Source organism: Lucilia cuprina, chromosome 2 (assembly GCF_022045245.1).
Source record: "Lucilia cuprina isolate Lc7/37 chromosome 2, ASM2204524v1, whole genome shotgun sequence".
NCBI classification, from domain to species: Eukaryota; Metazoa; Arthropoda; class Insecta; order Diptera; family Calliphoridae; genus Lucilia; species Lucilia cuprina.
Genome location: NC_060950.1, coordinates 7,959,575 through 7,981,839, shown reverse-complemented (window position 1 = coordinate 7,981,839; position 22,265 = coordinate 7,959,575). Strand labels below are relative to the sequence as shown.

The following is a 22,265-nucleotide window of genomic DNA, read 5'->3' as shown; positions in this document are numbered from 1 at the left end:
TATTGTTTTTTTAAGAAAATAGCATTTATTTAGGAAAACTTTTATGATGATTTTTTTTTATTAATATAAAAATAACTTGAATGCATTTACACTTTTTTTTGCGAAAAAATTAACTTTTGGAAAAGAAAAACAAAACTATTGTAAAAAGTAAATTGTAACAGTTAATTATTATTTTTGTTTTATACAATAAATCAAGCAAAACTTGGAGTCATAGTTTAAGATTTAAATAAAAAACCTAATATGTTTTTTCTTTTCATAAAATTTAATTAAAAGTAGGTGCACATTGTAACTAAATTTTAAGTGAATTCAATTAAAAATCTAATTGTATAGCCTGTCTGGCCATACATCTTAATTTATGTTCCTCATCTTCATGGGCGGCAGGTAAGGTGATTGAATTATTCTTAGTTAAACCTAAAGATTTCCGTTTAAACTGCTCCGTTTTCTCCATTAAATGTTTGCGTATTTTCTTAGTCTCTTTAGGGGAGGGAGTTGAGCCATTTGTCATTTTAACATCATTGTTCATATCTTCTTCGTCGTCATCATCATCTGAGTGTGTGGCAAAACCGTTTAGATCACCATTAAGTCTAGTTGTTAAAACATCTTCATCATTATTGGATGGATTTAGATGGTTATTGTCGTCCAATAATTTCGTTTCACTTGATTTAACCATTGATTTGAGAAAGTTTTCACATATTAAACTCATCGGTGGCATAGTATGGGCCGACATGTCAATTAGCTAAAATCAGAAATCGGTAGAATTACGTATTAACATTTGAAATTAGGGTTCTTGAGTTTGATAGGTTGAGTATGTTTTTGTTTTTATCATGAATTATATGGGATGGTCATCGTGTTATATGCAGTTCATGGTGTTAGTTGTTCGTATGAAAATGAAATGTTTTATCAAAAATGTCATTGATAATGATTAAATCCGAATGAAGTTTTATATATTATCCACAATTCTTTGATTTGTCATATTGATACGGGTAGACCTAAAGAAGTTCATGTTAGTTTCTATCCAGATTTTTAATTGAAATTAAAATCTTTCGTACTTCTCCGATTTATACTCTTAGTCTTTACGTTCGACGTTTCGCATATGTATGTAAATAATATACTTAAGTTAAATCTTGATTGACTGGTCCACTGAGTCCTTAATGCCGCCCTATTAAATCTTCCTAATCGAGACTACCACAAGGGTTTAAAAGCGTAGTCCTTACGTTCGACGTTTGAATATGTATGTAAATAATATATTTTAGTTGAATCTATATTGACTGGTCCACTGACTCCACTTAAAAAATGGCGAAGATAGTGTGCCAAATTTAAACATCTAGCGAGATCAGCATATACTAAACCTCAAATCTTCCTTAACGAGACTACGGCAAGGGTTTAAAAGCGCAAAGCTTTACCGGACTATAGTCGGGTCATGCTAGGCAGCTACTTTGACCTGACGAATTTATACGAAATAACATCTAAAGTATAAACGCTTTGAGACGCGCGTTTGGCTGGTTTCTCTACCCAAATTCTGGTCGAATGTAGATATAATTATATTTTTGTTTTTAATGTATCAGTTCGACTGTGACCAATGGTCCCCTCTACAACCTCACCTCACCAAATTTTGGCACAAATAAGTTTTATATATAAGTATAAATTACACTGCCGATTTTGGTAATGGGTATTAAATCTTCCTAATCAAGACTACGACTAAAATTCAAAAACGAAAAGGTAATTCACGTTCTCTATCACCGCCTAGCTTTAGCGGAGTATAGTCGGGTTATGCTAGGTAGTGCATTTATCCTGATGACCTTACAATTTTATAGAAAATAACATCTGAATTATAAAATCTTCCGAACGCGCGATTGACTGGTTTTTAATATGAAACAAAATTCTGATCGAAGCGGATCCATCTAAATGAAAGTTAATACATTGTTACTATGTCCGATACTGCGGTCGCTGAACTGACGATCTGTTAAGTATGGATCGTTCCAGAGTGGCCCAAATATGTCTTTAGCTGACGCTTTATATAATAATGTTTTGAAGGTAATTGAGAAATCTCGATTCGGAATATAGATTCATATTTTATTACCAAGATATGCCTTTAAAATTTTGGTGGTTTTAGCTTAAGAAGAATTCAGTATTTTTTCGTTTCCGGATATCGGCTTCAATATCTTCTTGTAAAGAGAAAAGTCTGCATGACGTCCGCATATTTGGGCTGTATCGTTAATTTTATAATAAAGTAGTCGAAATTCACTGTACATAACGACATTTTATGGAAATTCTTTAATGTCTAATGCTGATAGTGGATCTTGGTTCGAAGGACCAAATTTATTTGACTCGTTAGTTGCTCAACTTCTGAAATGATCATTGTTATAGTTATCCCTCTATTCATTCAGCTTATACTTATATACACAACGTCCAATAGATCCATTTAAATCCCAAATTTTCTTAAAAAACTTATTTTTTACTTCTTTAACTATTTTAAACAGTAATTTTTAAATGATTTATTTAAACCACTGGCACTTTAACTACATTTATCCTGTTTTCATTTTTGTTTATTTTTTCTTTGTAATCTTGGTCATTTTAATTAATTGCAATTTACATACGGGGTCATTTAAAACAGTCAAACACTCATTCATTCACTCTCACTCATTTAATAATTAAATCAATCGTGTCAACAAAAACAACTTTATGAACATCTGCTCAAACTTATTTCCATTGAAAGAGGAATTTTGTAAGGAAAGTAAACATGTAAACAAAAAAGTTCTTTTTAATTAATAATAAGTATTCATTTTAATTTGACAATTAAAATGCAAGAAATGTGGTTAAAACAAGATTTCATTAACAAAAAAATTGTTTATCACAATCAAAAAAAATAATACAATTATAAGTTTAAAATAAAATTAGCAATACAGTATTACTTATAAACAATATATTGTTTCGTTGATGAATAGTCTCGTTAAAGAATAGACTTTTTATTTATAGATAAACTAAATTTGACCCTTAAGGTGAGTAACACCCCACTTATTCCAAAATTATGTAAAATTTATTTTAAAAATTTGCAAAAATTCTAAAAATAACACTCTTATTCATTGTTTATATTAACATGACAAATGTTATAAACATTTAAAATTATTTTCACAAACATAAATTTGTCTGAGAATTAAGTTTAGTTTAAGTTTTATTAATTTGCATTTCCTTATGTGAAGATTCATCTCACATGAATTTCAATGAATTTTTAGTTGATCTTAAACAAAAGTTCAATCAACTGTTTGTTTGATTATCTGATTATGAGAATATTATTAGTTTGATCTTGAAATATAATAAAGAAATTGAAAAGTTAAATAAAAAAAATCTAAATATAAAAACATTAAATTTTCTCATATACAAAAATGGTAAAAATTCGTAAATTTAGAGAAACTGTAAGTAGATCCATTTTCTAACCAGTAAGCAGCAGTAATATAACGTTATACTTATTTGGAAGTTCCGGCAGGTTAGTGGTTTGTGTTCTAGTCTGGTAGACCGGAGGTGTTGGGTTCGATTCCCACTTGAGACACTGGTTAAGGAGCGCACAACAGGCCCGATAGGGACCTAGGTGTATTTCTACGGATTTGATGTATAAAATGTGTGCATATGTGACAATTTTAATGGTAAACTTGTTACAAAAATAAACTGTGATTTAATTTTCATAATAAATCATTTTATGTTGAATTGTACCTCGCCTCAGATATAGTTATGATATTAAAATAAAATTAAAGTCAAATTTTGAAAGTTGCTTTTTTATATCAGCTAGGGTCAAATGAGGTCCTATATAAGTTCATGAGGGTCATCAAGGATCTAAAACCAAGTTCTATACTAGAACTCGGTTTTAGAGCTTTTTGTCGATATACGAGTATATTGAACATAATTATGAACTTAAAAGCCCTATTCGGCGGGTTCAGTTGTATGGGGGCTAGATAAAAAAAATGGACCGATGTTAACCATTTTCAAAAGGCTGCATCTACGGTATCATGTACCAAAGTTCATTGGATTATCTTCAAAATTGCGATCTGTAGTTTGATTAAAAGGTTTATATGGACGGACGGACGGACAGAGGAACAGACATAGCTAAATCGACTCAAAAAATGATACCGAGCCGATGCCGTCATAAGAACTGTAACGGGCTGTCCCCAAAATACATAGAAACATCACCAGCACGAGAGAACGAAGGTTTTAACAGTCATGTTGACTAAACAGTTTCTCCTAGGATATCATTGGAGAAGTCATCCCTACTTTAACATCACACAAAAGGCATGTCAGGAAGGATCTTCGTAAATACGAGGAAAACATATGCAGATTTGTGCAGGATCCATTAAATCAGTCCTCAGTCTTGAACAACATTTACAGATACGCCATAAATACCGCGGTCGTAGGATACCGCATGAATGTAGTACATTGAGATCGCTCATAGCAGACACAGAAAACAAGAGTGGTTCTGGCACAACTTAGATCGGAATAGAGCAACTGGCTTAATGCCTACTGGTCCCGTATAGACCGTGCCATCCCCAACGAATGTCCTGCATGTGGCCAAGGTCCTCATGACTCCCATCACGTATTCAACATATTCAACTGTTCAGCCAACACTACTTTATTTCGTCCAATGGATTTATGTACTCATCAAGTTGAAGTAGTATGTACTCAGTAGTTGAAGTAGTAGTTGAAGTATAGCTGTTACAACAACAACACTTTATTAACTTGTGACTTTGGCCGATATTGGATTCGACACTACATTTTTCCTTTTTTGCACAATTTGAGGAAACTCTTCCAAATTAATATTTGAAAGATTATCTATTAATAGAAAAAAAAGGATCTGTTTTGTGAACCCAAGTAAATCGGTCATCATCTTGTCTGCATGCCTACTGAACCTAACCCAATTATCAGCCACTCTCTCCACTATAACGTTTAAAAAAAATTTCCTGAATTAAATTAAATTCCCACTAATAAAATTGTTTATATTTTAAGATGACCCCTTATTAAGTGGACACCCACTAAATGATGCTCGTAAATAAATTGAGGCGCTATATCAATTTTCCAATTACATAAAAATGGTGATTCAAAAGCGGCTCGTTTTACACGTGAATACGTGAAACAAACTGTAAGCAAGTTTGTGCCCCCAAAAACAAATTGTAGGCGATTGTCATGTTTAGGGAGAAATCTTATTTTATTCCAATCGTCAGACGATAAGTACTGTCAAGATTGTTGTTTATTGTGACCAAAAGTGTATATAAAAAAAAAAAAAATATTATAAACATAATGGTATTTTTATATAACTATATAAACAGTGCTAAATGACGCGTGTCACAAATTCAATTGTTATTACGCACACAAATTGAATTTAGGTAAAAAATACGCATATAACATAAAAAAATACTCAAATACTCAAATCAAACCGTCAGTCCAACGACGATGACTTTATGTCATAAACAACTAGATAATGTCAAGAATGGCAACCACTAGTTACACTTACAATTATTATAATTGTGATATGATAGTAAAACATAAATAATGCATATTTTATTATACAAACTCTGCTGGCACAATGCTCTGGTCAGTTACAATTGAAAAGAATTTCAAAAACTATTTACGTCTACATATCTCTGAAGAGTTGTCTCGAAATTGTTTATTCTTTCGTTTTTGTTTTTTCGAGGAAACTTAAAGAAATGAAAACTATTAGGATGTAGTCTAAATGCATATGCAGCAGGAGTTACGAGTGTTAGGAGGTGGAGATGAGTAAATAAATATATGTATAAATTTGCCCCCTTTTTAAGAAATGTTGTATAAAAGTAGAATATAACATTTGTGTCATAATACTCAAATACAATTGTGTTAAATTCTAATGCACACCTAAGGAAAAATGTGACCAGCTGTGTTTAAGTTGAATGTACCTTGCCTCAGATATACGTAAGCCATTTATTGTTTAATTGTTTAATAAAACTGTAGATATTTAAGTAAAATTTTGATGGGGGATTTTTGATAAAGATCATCAGAGTCATCAAGGCTAGTATAGAACTTGGTTGTGCAGCTTTTTCTCGAGATACGAGTATATTAAACATAATTATGAACTTAAAAGCCCTATTTGGCGGATTCAGTCGTATGGGGCCTAGGTGAAATAATGAACCGATGTTAACTATTTTCAATAGGCTTCGTCTACGCTAAAATAGAAGATCATGTGCCAAATTTCATTGAATTATCACCAAAATTGCGACCTGTAGTTTGATTCCAATGTTTACAAGCCCTATTCGGGGGTACATTTGTATGGGGGCCAGGTGAAATAATGGACCGATCTTAACCACTTTCAATAGGCTTCGTTTGATACAAAGTTTACATGGACGGACAGACGGACTTATCTAAATCGACTCAGAAAAGTATTCTGAGCCGATTGGTATACTTTAAGGTGGGTATAGAACCATCAAACATCAGCACAAACCCAATATTTTTGCTGGTTATTGTTACGAAAATCTCTAGACTCTAAAGGAGTCCAAACGATAGGCAAAAAATACACGAATCGTCGATTTATTCATACCCACATGGACATATAATGACTCTAAACTTTCCAACTCAGACGACACTTTGATATAGATTTCAGCACTTAATCAACGAAAGGGCGACAAAACGAAAGAGAAGATCATCCATAATATGGATCAATCTTGTATATAGAAGTCTATAGACTGGATTTAAATCGTGTACGTAGCTTTGTCTATAGTCTGGACTAAAATCTAGTCTTTAGTTTGACTGGCCTATAGTTCAGTCTATAGTTTGGACCATTGACTAATCTATAATCGAGACTACTGTCTAATCTATAATTTGGACTATCGTATGTAATAAATGCTAATAAAAATCATAAGAAATAGTGATTAGTTCCATCAGAGACCATAGAACTAACCAGATAGCTCAGATTAGAATAGTCTATAGAAATATCAATGAGTTCCATCGGGGACCGCAGACCTAACAATATAGCTCAGATTTCAATTTAATTTTAATAGTATCACAAGGAGCCAAAGAGTGTTCGCTTATTCTCAGTAATTCTGCAAGAGTTTCTTATAATATTAGGAAAAGAAACTTCATTTGATTAAATTCTCGTTGAGTTGACAACCCTAAGACGACTAAGTCCGTTTTATTCGAGGCGACCATATTGAAACTTTATAAAATTTTAGCTATAGTTATCTACAAAATAGAAGATTTTATACGAAAAAAAAAAATTTATGTAGTTGGTCTTATGTCGTAAGAAAATATTACAAACTTTCCCGGCATAATATTTGTAAACAAAACAAAACAAAAACAAGTGTCCTATTGACAGTTAAACCGAATCGTTTGCAGCCTTCAACTAAAGAAAGTTGGGCTTTCATACGAAAGCTTAAGGTGTCTGTAAGAGATATTTGAAAAAGCTTTCATTTAATATATCATTTTGTAAAGGTTATGAGCAATTTGTGGATCAATTTGAATTACTTTTAATAGTAAAATTATCAAATTTATTTCAGATTGTGTAAGAAAGGATTTGATTACAAAAAATGTCTATCTGATAATTGTTAAAAAGTTATAACAAATTCCCTGTAGTGTAGGGTATATTAATAAAAAACACAAGTATTCAAAGTGCATACGTGTACACTTCGGTTTTAAGATGGCACAAGACGACAATGTGCATAGAATTCGTTTTAATAAAGAATTTCGCCTTAAAAGAACCAACCAGATACATATACTTTTACGCAGTACCACAGTTGCTGCTCTAAAGTGCTGCTCAACTCATAAATGTGTGATATTTACAAAACTGTATTGTATTCTTGAGTGTCTGTGGCGCTTGATTCTTTAAAAAGACTCAGTCAGTGGTCGTAGTTGTCAGTCCAGCAGCCTTTAGTATATAAAAAATAATAATTTCGTGTTGTGATATAAAAACGTGTGCTTTAGAAATCATTCAGTCAATTATCATTGTAAAACGAAACTGAATACAACCAGAGAGAGAGACACAATAGTCTCATATATTATAAAAATAAAATATATTTCAAAAACAAGCTGGAGTTAAAAAAAATTAGCAAAAAAAAAACAAAAACAAAATAAAAAAACAATTTTACTTCCGTATATAAAGCATTAACTAAAGATTATTTAAAAGAAATACTGGAAAACAAAATAATCAAAAGTGAAATTTAATTAAAGTATTGCAACAGAAAAAGAAAAACATAATCTGTAAAGTTTAGCCTTTAAAATCAAAAACTTTTAATACAATTTAAAAAATGTTGGCGAAAATATTTCATTTGTTAGTGATATTTGTTTTTACTATTATCCTTTTGCTGCCAGTCGATCAATGTGGACCGGTGCCAAGAGTGAATGAGGTAAGTGTGGAAACAAAAGAAATCATTCATGCAAGTTGCACATATAATAGTATATGTGGCGTCAGTTTTGTGTTATTTTTTTGCCGAAAAGAAGACAGTTTTTTTCTAAAAATATATTTAAAAAATCAGAAAACTCAAACAAGGAAAATAATGAAAAATCTCAACACATGTATACAAAGTGTAATGGTATTTTATTATTTTTCAGTTTAAATCACTGTAATGAGAAATATGTACATATACAACTTCATCCAACATTTCAAAGAAAAAAAATGTTAAATTTGAAAGTAGAACAATATTTTCTATCAGGATTAGTACATTTGTCTCAAAAGATTTAGAAGTAAATCCAATATCTAGGAAAGAAACTTATCTTAAAAATCAGGATCCAGAATATATATCTACATTATGGGATCGGAAAGTTATATTGTAAAAAGGACATTTAAAATATTGCCCTTAAAGACTCTAATGTGCAAATTATCATTAAAATTCTGAGACTCCAGAACCAATATTTTTGGGTGTTACAAACATGAGGCCAAATAATTATTTCCTCTTGGAATGTTACCTTGATGAATTACCACATCTTGGTGTTATTCCAATTCCGGGGAAAAGAGGTGCTACTAGTATCAGGACTATGCTACTAGTATCAGTATTCCTTAGACATTCTTTGCAATGATTTGACGTGGTGTCCAACCACATAATATGGTACTGGTTGCCTTATGTATCTTGTCAATTGGTTGAAGTTTCTTCGGTATCAACCAAATTCTCGAGAAAATCGTGTTGTAGTTAAAAGACTGATGTACGGTAAAATCTATCAGGTCCAAATGTCTTCCTCAACTGGTAGGCTAACATCGATTGTTACTGCCCAGTGTAGATTTGGTAACCATCAGCAGCGGATCCAGCTCGAGTGCTTGGGGGCAACTTTTGTTTTTTTCACTTAGTTTCTTTTTTCTTATTTGTATATTTTGTATGAAAAACTTTCGGTTTTTGAGGGGGGTGGGCGAATTTCCCTTTTTAATCCACCCCTGTGAATCCGCGCCTGGTAACCATGGTAGACGAATTGGTATCCTGTTTAATGTCTTCTGTAGAAGTTGTCAAAATAAGGATGAAGAAGAGACTATTACTCATCTTCTCTGCGATTGTTAGAGAATTGGGATGCTTGTATCGGCCTATTTTGGCAATATATCCGAGTTGTCGAATATACAATTGGAACGTCTTCTGCCGTTCATTAGTTTACCAATATGGATATGAACTTTGTTACTCACACTAATTATGGCAGTTAGACCTGGTATTTTACCTTAACAGTTTCCTCCCATATCCTCTCTTTCTTTTATATTTTCTCTGCTTTCTACTTTTCTCTATCACTCTCTTTTCATCTAAAAGGTATTTTTACAAAGTAATCTTACTGGATCCAAATAAAGCAGAAATCGGCTACCGATAACCTAACATTACGGAAAGGTATCATATTCAGAGAAAACTCTTTTTATACCAGATTTACAACAGTTTGTTCTCAGTGAGTTAAAACAAAATCTATGGCTTATTTTAAAGATTCGTACTTCTGTCTACATCTACCGATTACGTCTGCGTGGTTGTAAACGGAAGTGAAGTCTTTGCATATAGAATGTTAAGCAAAGGGGTAACAATGGTCAGAGTTTGGATAGCTCATGTACAGGACCGAAAATTGTAAGAAGCACAATATGGCGGTGGTGAGTCGTCACGGAAGCTGACACAGTGGTTGAAAAAGATCACCGTAAAATAAGGCCCACAATGCAGGTGTTCATTTAAAACACTTCGACATTCATTTAGTTCCGAACTATCTATTTAACCTACTATTAAGGGTTACCCCTAGCCACCGACTGTTCAGGTGAATAACTGTGCTGTCCTACGAGAAGATCAATCGTCACCTCATAGATTACGAAGAGACAGCAAAAGTTTTTCAAGTGTCCACTCTCCCGCTTACAAAGGGAACAATATACTGATGATTGTCTTCAATCTTGTGTACATCCTCGACGAAATGGAAATCACTGTGGATGCATTGACTCTTTGTCGAACTGCTGGTCAGTATCTGGCAGCTTTGATACGATATATTTCTTTAATGAATATCTTTTTTTCACAAAAAAGTTTTCATTTCAGATAAAGATAATTTAAGCAAAGATTAATAATGATCGCAATCTAATTGGTTAGAGCTTATTTCTTTGCAAATGAGTAAATAATTGCATGTTTCATGACAAGTTTTAGTTTGATTTGACAACTTAAGATTTTGACAACGATCCAGTGAACATCTTCTCTTTGATCAGATGATTCAGAGGATCAATATACTGACAGGGCAAATGTGAACTTAAATGAGCTTTATTAACTGATTTCATTGTATCTTGATGGTACAGTTTAGAATTGAAAATTCTAATTTGAAGTTTAAGGAATGATCTTTTGATCTTCTTATTTCTTTGACTTACAAAACTTTGATAAGGCAGTTAAATAATGTAAAATTTAAATGAGTTTTTTATATTTTTATGAGTGAATTACCGCCAATTAAATATATTTGTATCTATTTTTTTTTCTTTTAGCAAGAGATGTTAATGCCGAAAGTACCACAATCGCATTGTCTACGCTATTTCAAACATGATGTATTAATGAGAAGACGTTGTCGTCATATACGTGTGCCCATAATGCCTAGATTGGGTGATCTGAATAATTAAGATTACTACTGGTAGAAATGTTTTTGTGCCAACTACTCTTGCTATTTAAGTATAAATTAAGCTAAAGGCTTGATATAAATATTTAATTTAAACAATATATGTATTTTAATTATAAACTAGTTAAAATGACTGATACCAAACATACATAAGTAGTTGATTTTAGTAATAATTATAATTGAACATTTGATACAATTTTTTGTAAAATAACTTATATATGCACTGTTCATAAGTTTGTTTGAAGAAAAAAAATTATAAAATTAACAAAAATAAGAAAATTTTTTTAATTTTAAGCAAAAAATGTTAAAATATTGCAGGAGGGGCCTTGTAACTGTTTATTTAATTTTTTTCTTTAAAATCATGGTCTCTTGTCCTGTTATGTTTTAGTATTTATTTAACAAGCCAAAGTACTTTATAGTTTTTAAGCTTTATTTAATCGTACTTTTTTATTGATTAATTTTTTTTTAATTTAAAATTTAAAAATATTAATAAAATGTTTTTGTGAATTAATAAAAGTGGATTTGTTTTTATTTTTAAAGACGGAGTTTTAAGAGGGGAGCAACAAAAATTAAACATTGAATAAACAGCAAGAACTGTTATAAATTGCACTATGAATCTTATGGTTAAGATATGAGTATAATCTCCATAAACCTTTATCCAGCAAAAATAAAACTAAGTACTTTCAAAAGAATAACATTTATCACCATTTCAAAAGTAACACTAAGTGAATTTTTTTTTAACTTTTGTAGAAGTGATGTTTGTTGACTTCCAAAGAAGCGAAAAGTATATAATTTTTGTTCCTAAATTGTAAATATATTTTTTGTACAGGAATTTTTTAAATTAAACTAATTTTTACTACAATTTCACTCCCTAATAACTTCCAAAAAAAAGAACATTAAAATTACTTTCTGAGAATGATTTTAAATGTAATGAATTTGGAATCACATAAAAAGGACATCCCTCCTATGACAAGCCTGTCTTGTTGTTGTAACAGCTTAAACTATACAATTTTTAATCCGGGAGTTCTGTATTTAGGTCCAAGCCAAGAAATTGGGCTACTTCAATAGGGTTAGTCCATAAATCCATTGGACTAAGTGAAGTAGGGTGGGCTGGACAGTTGAATATGTGGTGGGTATCATGGGGACCCTGTCCACAAGCTTGACATATATTGGGGACGGCACGGTCTATGCGGGACCAGTAGGCGTTGAGCCTGTTGCTCCATCCCGATCTCAGTTGTGCCAGAGCTACTCTTGTTTTCCGCGGCAGGTTCTTCTTTATTTCTGCTATGGGCGGTGAGCGACCTCCAAGAACGACATTCAAGCGGTAACCTGAAACCGCGGTATTGATGGCGTCTCTATGAATGTCGTTCTAAGCTGCTGTATACGAAGTCTGATCTAAGGGATCCTGAACATAACTTCGTATGCTCTCTTCGTATACACGAAGGTACTTCCTGACATGCCTCGGGGGAGCATTTAAACTATGTGATGTTAAAGTTGGGATGATTCCTCCGGTGACATCCCAGGAGGAACTGTTTAGTCAGCATGACATTATGTTCCTTTTGGCTGATTTGAAACAAGCCAGTGTTAAAATCATCACTTCTTCAGGTCTATTTCAGTACTTTTATGGATTAAATTCTACTTCTTTATCGCTTATATATAATTCTCTTTCTAAACTTCTGATATAATTATTGAAGATCTAAATCTAGAGGATATTTGGGGGTCTTTAGAAAATTATTAAAAAAGAACAGATATAGAGACGAATATCGATAAGTCGGAGAGTTCATATGAACTTTTTGATTTGAAAATCTATAAGATATAAAGACATCTATAGGCTTTCAGACGTTTTCTCGAAGATATCTGCAGACATTGGGAAATAGTTTTCTTATAATAAACAACGAATAAACAGACAGATGGACAGAAAACGATTCCAGAGATATTTGGTTGATATACTTAGTCTTTACTTGAACGAACAAAGAGACAGAGGGACCGACAACGATTTCTCTCTATAAAAGTTATTTATAGTCTTCAGAATTTGTTTAAAAAAGTACGGACAGTATCTCGAAGATTTCTGGTCAATTTGAATAGTATATCTGAATCTTTGTCTAATTGTATGTCCGAATATTTATTATGCATTAAATATTCGGATATACAATTAGACAAAGATTCAGATATATTCGATTGATTGATATATGTACTTCGCCTTTGAACGAGTGTACAGAATAAAAAAAAAACTTATTTTATTAAAATTAAATTTTGTTTCATTATCGAGAGACACGATTATCACTGATCTTAATATTTTATGAAAATAGTAATTTTCTGATTTTTTTTGTTTTATTTATATTTTAATGTTTTTTTTTTAACATTTTTCCAAAATTTTTCATTTTGCAAAAGTATAATTTGCTAAAAACAGCTGTTCATTGTTTATGCTTTTGAGTGAAAAGATGGCAATACTAACAAAGTTAACTGAGCTTAAATCTAAAACTGAAAAACAGAATCATCGGTTAAAGTCCGAATAAATTTGTTCCGAGTTTAAACTAACAGTAAGTTAAGACTAGTTTAAATGCGGAGTAAGAAAACCGTCCTTAAAGGTTTATTTTATTTTTTTAAAAAATTTTTCATTTTATAAAAGTAATATTTTTTTTGGATTATTTGAATTGTTGGCTGAGCTCATAGGCAATATGCTAGGGTGTCCCACGTTGGTTTAAAGGAAATCCTCCACGAGAGAAATGAACTAGAGCTGAACCTGAACTATAACTAAACTAAATTGCACTGGAACTAAACTACGACTTAAACTGAACTAGAGCTGAACTAAAACTGAACTAGAACTGAACTAGAACTGAACTAGAACTGAACTAGAACTGAACTAAAACTGAACTAAAACTGAACTAGAACTGAACTAAAACTGAACTAGAGCTGAACTAAAACTGAACTAGAACTGAACTAAAACTGAACTAGAACTGAACTAAAACTGAACTAAAACTGAACTAGAACTGAACTAAAACTGAACTAGAACTGAACTAGAACTGAAATAGAACTGAACTAGAACTGAACTAGAACTGAACTACACTGAAAAAAATCCATGCCTAATATATACGAAAAATGTCGTACATTGTACGAATCGTTCGTTGTTTCACACCATGAAATTCTTTCGTAATATATACGAAATATTTTAGTATAATGCAAAATATTCTTAAAAAAAATTAATTTACATAAATTGAAAAAAGGGAATTTTGAATAAATATGGTAAAATTTACGAAATATTAATTTATTCAAACATTCTTGTTCGTTTTAAAATAAATTTTCTAATTTTAGTTCAAATTATTCTCCACACGAATTTTCAATTTTTTTATGAAAATAATTCGAGAATAATATTATACTTTTTCTTAAATTTTATAAAAATGTTATAGTTTTATTTAATCATAATATAATTAATATCATTATGTTTAATTTCGCTAAAATTTAAGAAAAAAATATTACGAAAGGTTTTCGTACTTTCGTTAAAATAGAAAAGGGTTTTATTAAATAATATTTCGTATTATACACGAAATTTTTGTAAATATTACTAAAAATGGAAGTTACGAATTTTTTTTTCGTAAAGTTGAGCATGGATTATTTTCAGTGTAGAACTGAACTAGAGCTGAAGTAGAACTAAACTAAAACTGAACTGGAACTGATCTAAAACTGAACTGGAACTGATCCAGAATTCAATTAAACCTACTTGGAACCCAAGAGTAGCTAAACTATACAATAACATTGTTTAGGTCGACCTATATCTCGATATAGGAAGCTGAAATACTTTTAAACACTTAAGATAAATTTGAGTTTCAAATGATACTTCACCAGTAAATTTGAAGAGTTTTAATGGTCTCCACCAGGGTATAAACAGTTGAGGTTTGATGGTTCCCACCAGGGTTTAAACAGTTGAGTTTTAATGGTCTCCACTAGGGTATACACGTTTCGAGTATTCTATAGCCTCCACCAATAAAACATAACCTCACTTGAAGTGATGCGAATGCACGACAATATAAAACTTTAAAGTCCGCTTAAATTTGTTTCGAATTTAATCTAGTAGTTAAGTTAAGATTAATTTAACTGAGTAGTAGGAAACCGAACCTTAAAAACGTACTCTCTAATAGAGGAAGAGGTTAAAAAAGATTGTTTTTGAATAAAATTAAAACCCAGAATATATATCCTATTATGGATTAAATAAACAAAACTTCAATGTGTTACAAATGTGTTATTGTAACCTCCAAAATGTTAGTGGTCTAGTAAACAGTAGGTAATGACACGATTCCTGCCAGGGGCAGTGGTTAAGAAGCTCTTAGAGGTCTAGATGTATTTCTTCGGATTTAATGTATGAACATCTTCCTTTCAAACTAACTAACTAACTACAAATAAAATCAACTTTAAAACTTTTTAAAGAAAAAGTCCACTGAATAACTCTTATGAATTACAAGTCTAAGACTGTTTAGTAAATAATTCATTAAAGCCTATAACTAAAATGAGAAAAATGAACTTGACTTACCGCCTTAACAGCTGTCTTATCGTTGTTGCCTAAAACTAAAGGACCATTTTGACAGGAAACATTTTGTTTCTCATTAACAGCTTTAGTGGCATAAGTACCAAATGTGGTATAATGTATAGATTCTTTAGCAGCATTATCAAAAACAATAGGCGCAGGAGAATCAAATTGTTTATTGTCATTGGGTGAAGATAAGTAAACAATTTCCTAAAATAAAAAGAAAAACAAAAAAAAAATATGTGATTATAATAAAAAGAAAAAATGATTAATAAAATAATAAAAAAATATTACAAACCTGTTCTTCATTTAAGAAATATAAAGTAGACTGAGCCTGCCAATCAAGATTTATAGATCTTTGTTTGGGATAACGTCGGGGTATCCAAGCAATACCATAAACATTTGGTATATTACGACGTTGGTATATAGGCAGCGGTACATTAGGTTGGAAAAGATGCACTGTAATACAAACAACACACATTTAATACTCTCTTTAAGGATTTTAACAACTAAACTTACATTCATTATTGTGTGTCACCACCGCAATTAGATTAGTTTGAGGATCAAAAGTCAAGTGTTTAACACTTAATTTCAAAACCGATTGCAATCTTAAAGTCAAAAGATTCCATATTAAAACGCGACGTTCAGTACACACAACCACCAGATGGGCATATTCTCCAGCGGCAAATTGTACATGAGTTATTTCTGCCAAAGTACCTTTAGGTGGTAAAACTTTTTTGGTATTATTTAAAATATTACCAATATTTTTTGGTTTAGGTACACTTTTTGATTTATTGTTATCTGGTGTATGGCCCAAATTCATTAAACTTAAGAGAGGCACTAGATTTTTGGAAATTTGTTCATCATATTTCTGTTGTTGTTTACAATGTTGTTGCAAACGATATTTTGCCTTGAAACGTTGCCTTAAATTCAAACGCTGAGTCTGAGCGTGTAATTTATTTTCCACATTTCTTGTGTTGCATAATTTACTCAAATATTCAGCTAATTTTGTTTCCATTTGAGGATGAACTTTACAGGCAATACCCAATTTTTGATAAAGTAATACCTTTTGATATAAATTCATTTCATGCATTTGTATAATCTTTTTATATAATGTAGTCTTTTGTACATCATCAAGTTGTTTTAAGGGTTCTTCTGTAATGTTGTTTAAAGATTTTTTATCATTTAAAATCTTTTGCAATTCTTTTATTAAGGTTTCTTCATTTGTCTCTAACATATTGGTAAATAATTGCATTATTTTTTTACGTTTCTCTGCTAATTCGGATTTGGCGCCGTTTATATTTTTTGCTGGAATTCTAATTTGAGCTTTTGATACACAACCATCTAGACCATTAGAGCCAGTAAGTGCTGCTTTTAGTTTTAGATTATCAGATTTATATATACACAAAGTATTGCCATAGCCGGCAGCTAAGAGAGAACCATCTTGGGAGAATGATATCGAATCGACTGGAAAATCTTTATACGAAGTTTGTGCTACACAATACCAAGTTTTGCCGCTTTTATAAATGTTGTCAGAGTCTTCAAGACACCACATTTTGATAATGTTATCTTCGCCTACGGTAGCACATAGTAGATTATCTACTTGATAGTCATTTGAGAATTCAATGGCTTTAAAACCTCCCTCATGTGGCAATTCAATATTTGTATTTAAAGCGTAGCTAAGAATAATAAGTTTGAGAGGGAAAAAGGTTTAATATTTTATTACGTTAATGAAGACAGTATTTACGAAGTAAATCGAATTAAAGAACTCTGCAGTTCAGAATACATAATAGTTTAGATCAAAGTATAAATTCAAAGATCCCCATAGTATAAACAGTACTAAATCTGCATATATTTTAATGCAGATTTGTAATTATAAAAAATTTTCCTCGATAGTATAGTGATAAGTATAAGCCCACCTTAATTTATCTACTTACTTTTGTGTATCCTCCTGATATTTCCAAAATTTTAAACGTAATTCTGGCAAATGCTCTTCATCGTTAAAAACTTCACCAGTAGCCATCCAATCAATATTGAAAGCCGCCTTAGTAACACGTATATTATACAGAACTCTATCGCTTTCTTTAGACAATAAATTTTGATTAACAATATTAACCTAAAATAAAAAGTTTACTTTAGTTATCATATTAAACATTAAAAAAAACACAACAACATACATTATACAAGAAACTCTTTGTATAGGTATTATAAAATTGTAATGAACCACTACGACCATTCAATACCAAAGAATTATTACGTGGATTTAAACGTAAACCCGTTGGGAATTTTGAATTTTCAGTATTATCATCATGTATATAAGTAAATTCTTGTAGATTTTGATGAACTAGATTTTCAGTACCATAGATCTGTATACTATTATCAATTGTACATACAACAACATTAGTATTGTCGGGACTAACAACAATATGACGTATTTCTGAAACCATACGTGGTAAAAATTGTTTTAATTCAGGTCTTTCTACATTCCATTTAACCATTACAGCTTCTTCACCGCTACTATAGAAATGAGCACCCGCAACAGTAAAGCAAATGCTGGTAACTCTTGTATGATGCCAATGATATAGACTCTGGAAATTGAAAGGAAAATAAGTGATGAAGTTTAAATTGTTTTTCCCCTTTTAATTACTTACAGTTTTTATATCTGTTTTGCTGGTAAATTCACGCCATAAGAAAATTTTACCAAGTTCATCACCTGTTGCTACACAATCTTCGGAGGTGTGTACTTGAAGTGCAGTAATTGGTACACTGCGGGCATTCATTAATCTAAAAGGAAGTGAATAAATTGCAAAAAATTAACAAAAAACTTATTGGTGAAGAGTGAACTAGAAATGAACTAGAGCTAAACCTGAACTATAACTAAACTAAATTGCACTGGAACTAAACTAGGACTTAAACTGATCTACTACTGAATGAAATCTAAACTAGAACTGAACTAGGACTGAACTAGATCTAAACTAGAACTGAACTAGACTAGAACTGAACTAGAACTGAAAGAGAACTGAACTAGAACTGAACTAGAACTGAACTAGAACTGAACTAGAACTGAATTAGAACTGAACTAGAACTGAACTAGAACTGAACTAGAACTGAACTAGAACTGAACTAGAACTGAACTAGAACTGAACTAGAACTGAACTAGAACTGAACTAGAACTGAACTAGAACTGAACTAGAACTGAACTAGAACTGAAATAGAACTGAAATAGAACTGAAATAGAACTGAACTAGAACTGAACTAGAACTGAAACAGAACTGAAATAGAACTGAACGAGAACTGAACTAGAACTGAACTAGAACTGAACTAAAACTGAACTAGAACTGAACTAGAACTGAACTAGAACTAAACTAGAACTGAACTAGAACTGAACTAGAACTGAACTAGAACTGAACTAGAACTGAACTAGAACTGAACTAGAACTGAACTAGAACTGAACTAGAACTGAACTAGAACTGAACTAGAACTGAACTAGAACTGAACCAGAACTGAACCAGAACTAAACAAAAACTGAACTAGAACTGAACTAGAACCGAACTAGAACTGAAATAGAACTGAACTAGAACTAAACTGAACTAGAACTGAACTGGAACTGTACTAGAGCTAAACGAGAACTGAAATAGAACTGAAAGAGAACTGAACTAGGACTGAACTAGAATTGAACTAACATTTTCCCATAATTAAATACTCACCTTACGTTAAACCAAGTTTTGTAATTCACAAAATAAACATAATAACCCTGGGCCAGAACGAGATTAGGAAAATTTTTATTATCCACGGCAACTAAAGGTTTCTTCATGCTGCAAAATGTTTTATAAAATTAATAAAATATAACAATAACAAACAGAAATCTGCTTACCCCAATCTCAAATCACAAGGCACATTAATGAATGACTTCTGATCACGATTAAATATCCGCCATTGTACATTTTTATTGGGAACTTTAAAACACACGAAGGCATGGGACAAATTCGATTTGCCATATAAATTTAGAAGTTTAAAATTTGTTACCATCGATTTTTCGTCAATGGAAGGTATTTGTAGGGTATTTTTGAGGACACCAGTTTTCCATTCCCATGAAAAGATTTCACCTTTATTATTACAAGCAATTAAGATGTTGTCGTCTTTAAATTCAAATTCAAAGTCAATTAGAGGTTCGGATGAACCCTCTAGCTTTCTAACAAATTGACCACTAACTGTGGAGTATACTTTAACTTCATGCTGGGCCAAAAACAACAAGTGTCTAATGAGAAATGGAAATTTTTGTTAAACATTTTTTGTAGTTTCTTTGTAATTGTACTTACTCTCCAGTTTTGGAATAGATAGGAGCATATTCTAAAATATTACCACCTGCTAAATGTTGAAACTTTAATTTGTCATTTTCTTCCATTTCAAAATCCATGTTGTTAAAAAAATTATTTTATATTTCCGACGTGCTGGGATATTTGTGTCTTCTTTGTAGTATATTGCGGCCAATTATTTATGTGTTAAAAGTAGAATAAGTTTTACTTTTACACTTTATGGATTTGTTAACTTAATATTATTATCTTCTGCACTTTTATTTAATAGTTTTTAAATAAATTTATTAAAATTTAAAGCAAATTTAATAAATTCCAACATCTACCGCACGTGTTGATGTTCAGAGAGTGTTTTTTTTTCAAAATAATGACAGCTAGAGAAGGTATTTCAACAATAACTGAAAAGTGTTGCCGTATTGTGATGCTTAATATTATAGCAGGAAGAATTAAAACAAAAATAAAATTTAATTTTATAAAATATTTTATTAAATTAATAAGAAATAAGTTTGTCACAAAATTATATCAATAAATGAATTTTAATAGCAGATATAAGTAATAACTACTCTCTATGTAAATAAAGAGCAGTTTACCCAACTCAATCTGGTAGCACTAATTTTGTCATTCTCCTGATATATACATAAGCTGCTTATTATGAAAAACCATAAACAGTTAACAGCTGATCGATTATCAACAAAAAATTTTCAGTAATTTACCGAAAAAAAAAATAATTTGACCTAGCACGCCGAAAAAAGGTAAACAATAATTTTTCCCCCAAAAAAGTGAATGAAAAAATCAATAATTTTACAAAATTTTCATTAAAAACTTGCCAACATTCATATTTACAATATAATAGAAGTTTTCTGCACTTACAGCACGCCTTGAACAAATTGCAACCTCAGCAAAAATTGCAAACAAGAAAAAAAATTTAAAAGGAACACGTACCCTAAACAGCTTGTTATAAAAATAGCATTGACAAAAGCCACGAAGGCAGCTAGAAAAATTTAAAAATCAAATAAATCTATAGCTAATTGTTTATATACACCGTGAGTTCTAGACCATGAAGACACGTTTAAGCGAAAGGTTAAAAATAGTGACATTTTCATGGTCATCGTTGCTATTATTGATAAGCAGCAGCATTTGCATTGCCTCTACTAATGCTGCCGATAATAAAGACAATAGTCTACAGGTAATCTATGCTGTTAATGCCGGTGGCTATGATCATATTGATAAACATAGTATACACTATGAATCAGATCCCTTAAATGTGGGCACTGCCTCGGATTATGGTAATCATTTGTTGATTATTGGCAGAGTACCGGAACAGGATGAGGTTTTGTATCGTACGGAACGTTATCACACTGCCACTTTTGGCTATGATTTACCCTTGGAGGGGGATGGTGAATATGCATTAGTGCTGAAATTCTGTGAAGTGTATTTTAATGAACCAAATATGAAGGTAAGTTAATATAAACAATTTTGGGTTTTTACAACAAAAGTTGAAATGATAAAATTTCGTTTTTTCCAAAACTGAAAATTTTTGGATTTAAAATTTTTTTCCTAAATTTCGATTTTTTTCCATAATTTGAAATTTTGATTAAACACATAAAAATCATATCAAAATGCTTTTTCTTTTTACTTTACAGATTTTTGATGTTGTGCTAAATCGTAAACACGAAGTAGTCTCTAATCTGGATATATTTGCTCAAGTAGGACGTGGTACTGCACATGATGAATATGTCTATTTTACCGTAACACGAGGCAAATTACACTTCAAAGATGAAATTTCCGATATACGCAATAATTTGGTGCGTTTGGAATTCATAAAGGGTTCCTATGATAATCCCAAAATCAATGCCTTTGTTCTCTTCAAAGGCGATGTCAGTAGAATACCCAAATTGAAACCGCTACACAATGAGGCCATCATACAAGATGTTGATTATAAAGAAATGACGGAACAGCCTATAACAACTACAGCCAGTAGCATTAAGAAATCGGCCAATATTAAAAGATCTTTAGCCGAGGAAAACAAGATACCAACGCCACCCTTAGAGGAGGATAATACTTTGGCTATGGATGATGATGAAGAAGATTTCGATTTGTCCTTTACGGATAATCGTAAAAATAGTAAAACAAGTGGTCCTCGTCAACCGAATCCCTATACTATGGATGACTCGATGGTTTTAATGCCAGTTTTTATAGCAATTGGTTGTTTTATACCTTTATTGTTCTGTCTGTGTAAATTATGAGTTGATTGAGGTTCCAACGAGAATGACTTTTCTGTCTTAGCTTTATTTAAACATCGATTTATTTTATTTTCAAACTGTAGTGGTATGGAAATGCAAACCAAGCGGTCCTGCAAGTTTAATGTTCTTTTTGCTTATTTTTTTCTTATT

At 31.4% G+C, this 22,265-nt stretch overlaps 3 protein-coding genes across 4 annotated transcripts; 2 read left to right on the top strand and 1 right to left on the bottom strand.

Moving 5' to 3' along the window:
• Positions 1–5: 5 nt before the first annotated feature.
• Positions 6–20,234, bottom strand: LOC111685339 (WD repeat-containing protein 75). The gene is made up of 10 exons (XM_023447595.2): positions 19,879–20,234; positions 19,434–19,817; positions 19,267–19,374; positions 18,211–18,343; positions 17,737–18,147; positions 17,497–17,675; positions 16,079–17,238; positions 15,858–16,018; positions 15,566–15,769; positions 6–736 (listed from the first exon to the last, which is right to left on the bottom strand). The coding sequence occupies exons 1-10, from the start codon at positions 19,974–19,976 to the stop codon at positions 311–313; spliced, it is 3,264 nt and encodes a 1,087-aa protein (XP_023303363.2). The 5' UTR covers positions 19,977–20,234; the 3' UTR covers positions 6–310.
• On the top strand, positions 7,872–11,547 carry LOC124419610. Its single transcript, XM_046949771.1, has 2 exons — positions 7,872–8,354; positions 10,913–11,547. The coding sequence occupies exons 1-2, from the start codon at positions 8,256–8,258 to the stop codon at positions 11,042–11,044; spliced, it is 231 nt and encodes a 76-aa protein (XP_046805727.1). The 5' UTR covers positions 7,872–8,255; the 3' UTR covers positions 11,045–11,547.
• Positions 20,235–20,546: 312 nt separating the features above from the next.
• Positions 20,547–22,265, top strand: LOC111685332 (malectin-A). 2 transcript variants are annotated; one of them, XM_046956715.1, is made up of 3 exons: positions 20,547–20,624; positions 20,745–21,328; positions 21,516–22,265. In XM_046956715.1, exons 2-3 carry the CDS (start codon positions 20,930–20,932, stop codon positions 22,116–22,118), a joined length of 1,002 nt encoding a protein of 333 aa, XP_046812671.1. In that variant the 5' UTR covers positions 20,547–20,624; positions 20,745–20,929; the 3' UTR covers positions 22,119–22,265. The 2 variants fall into 2 exon arrangements, with proteins under 2 accessions (XP_046812671.1, XP_046812672.1); XM_046956716.1 differs by having other exon boundaries at positions 20,559–20,624; positions 20,726–21,328.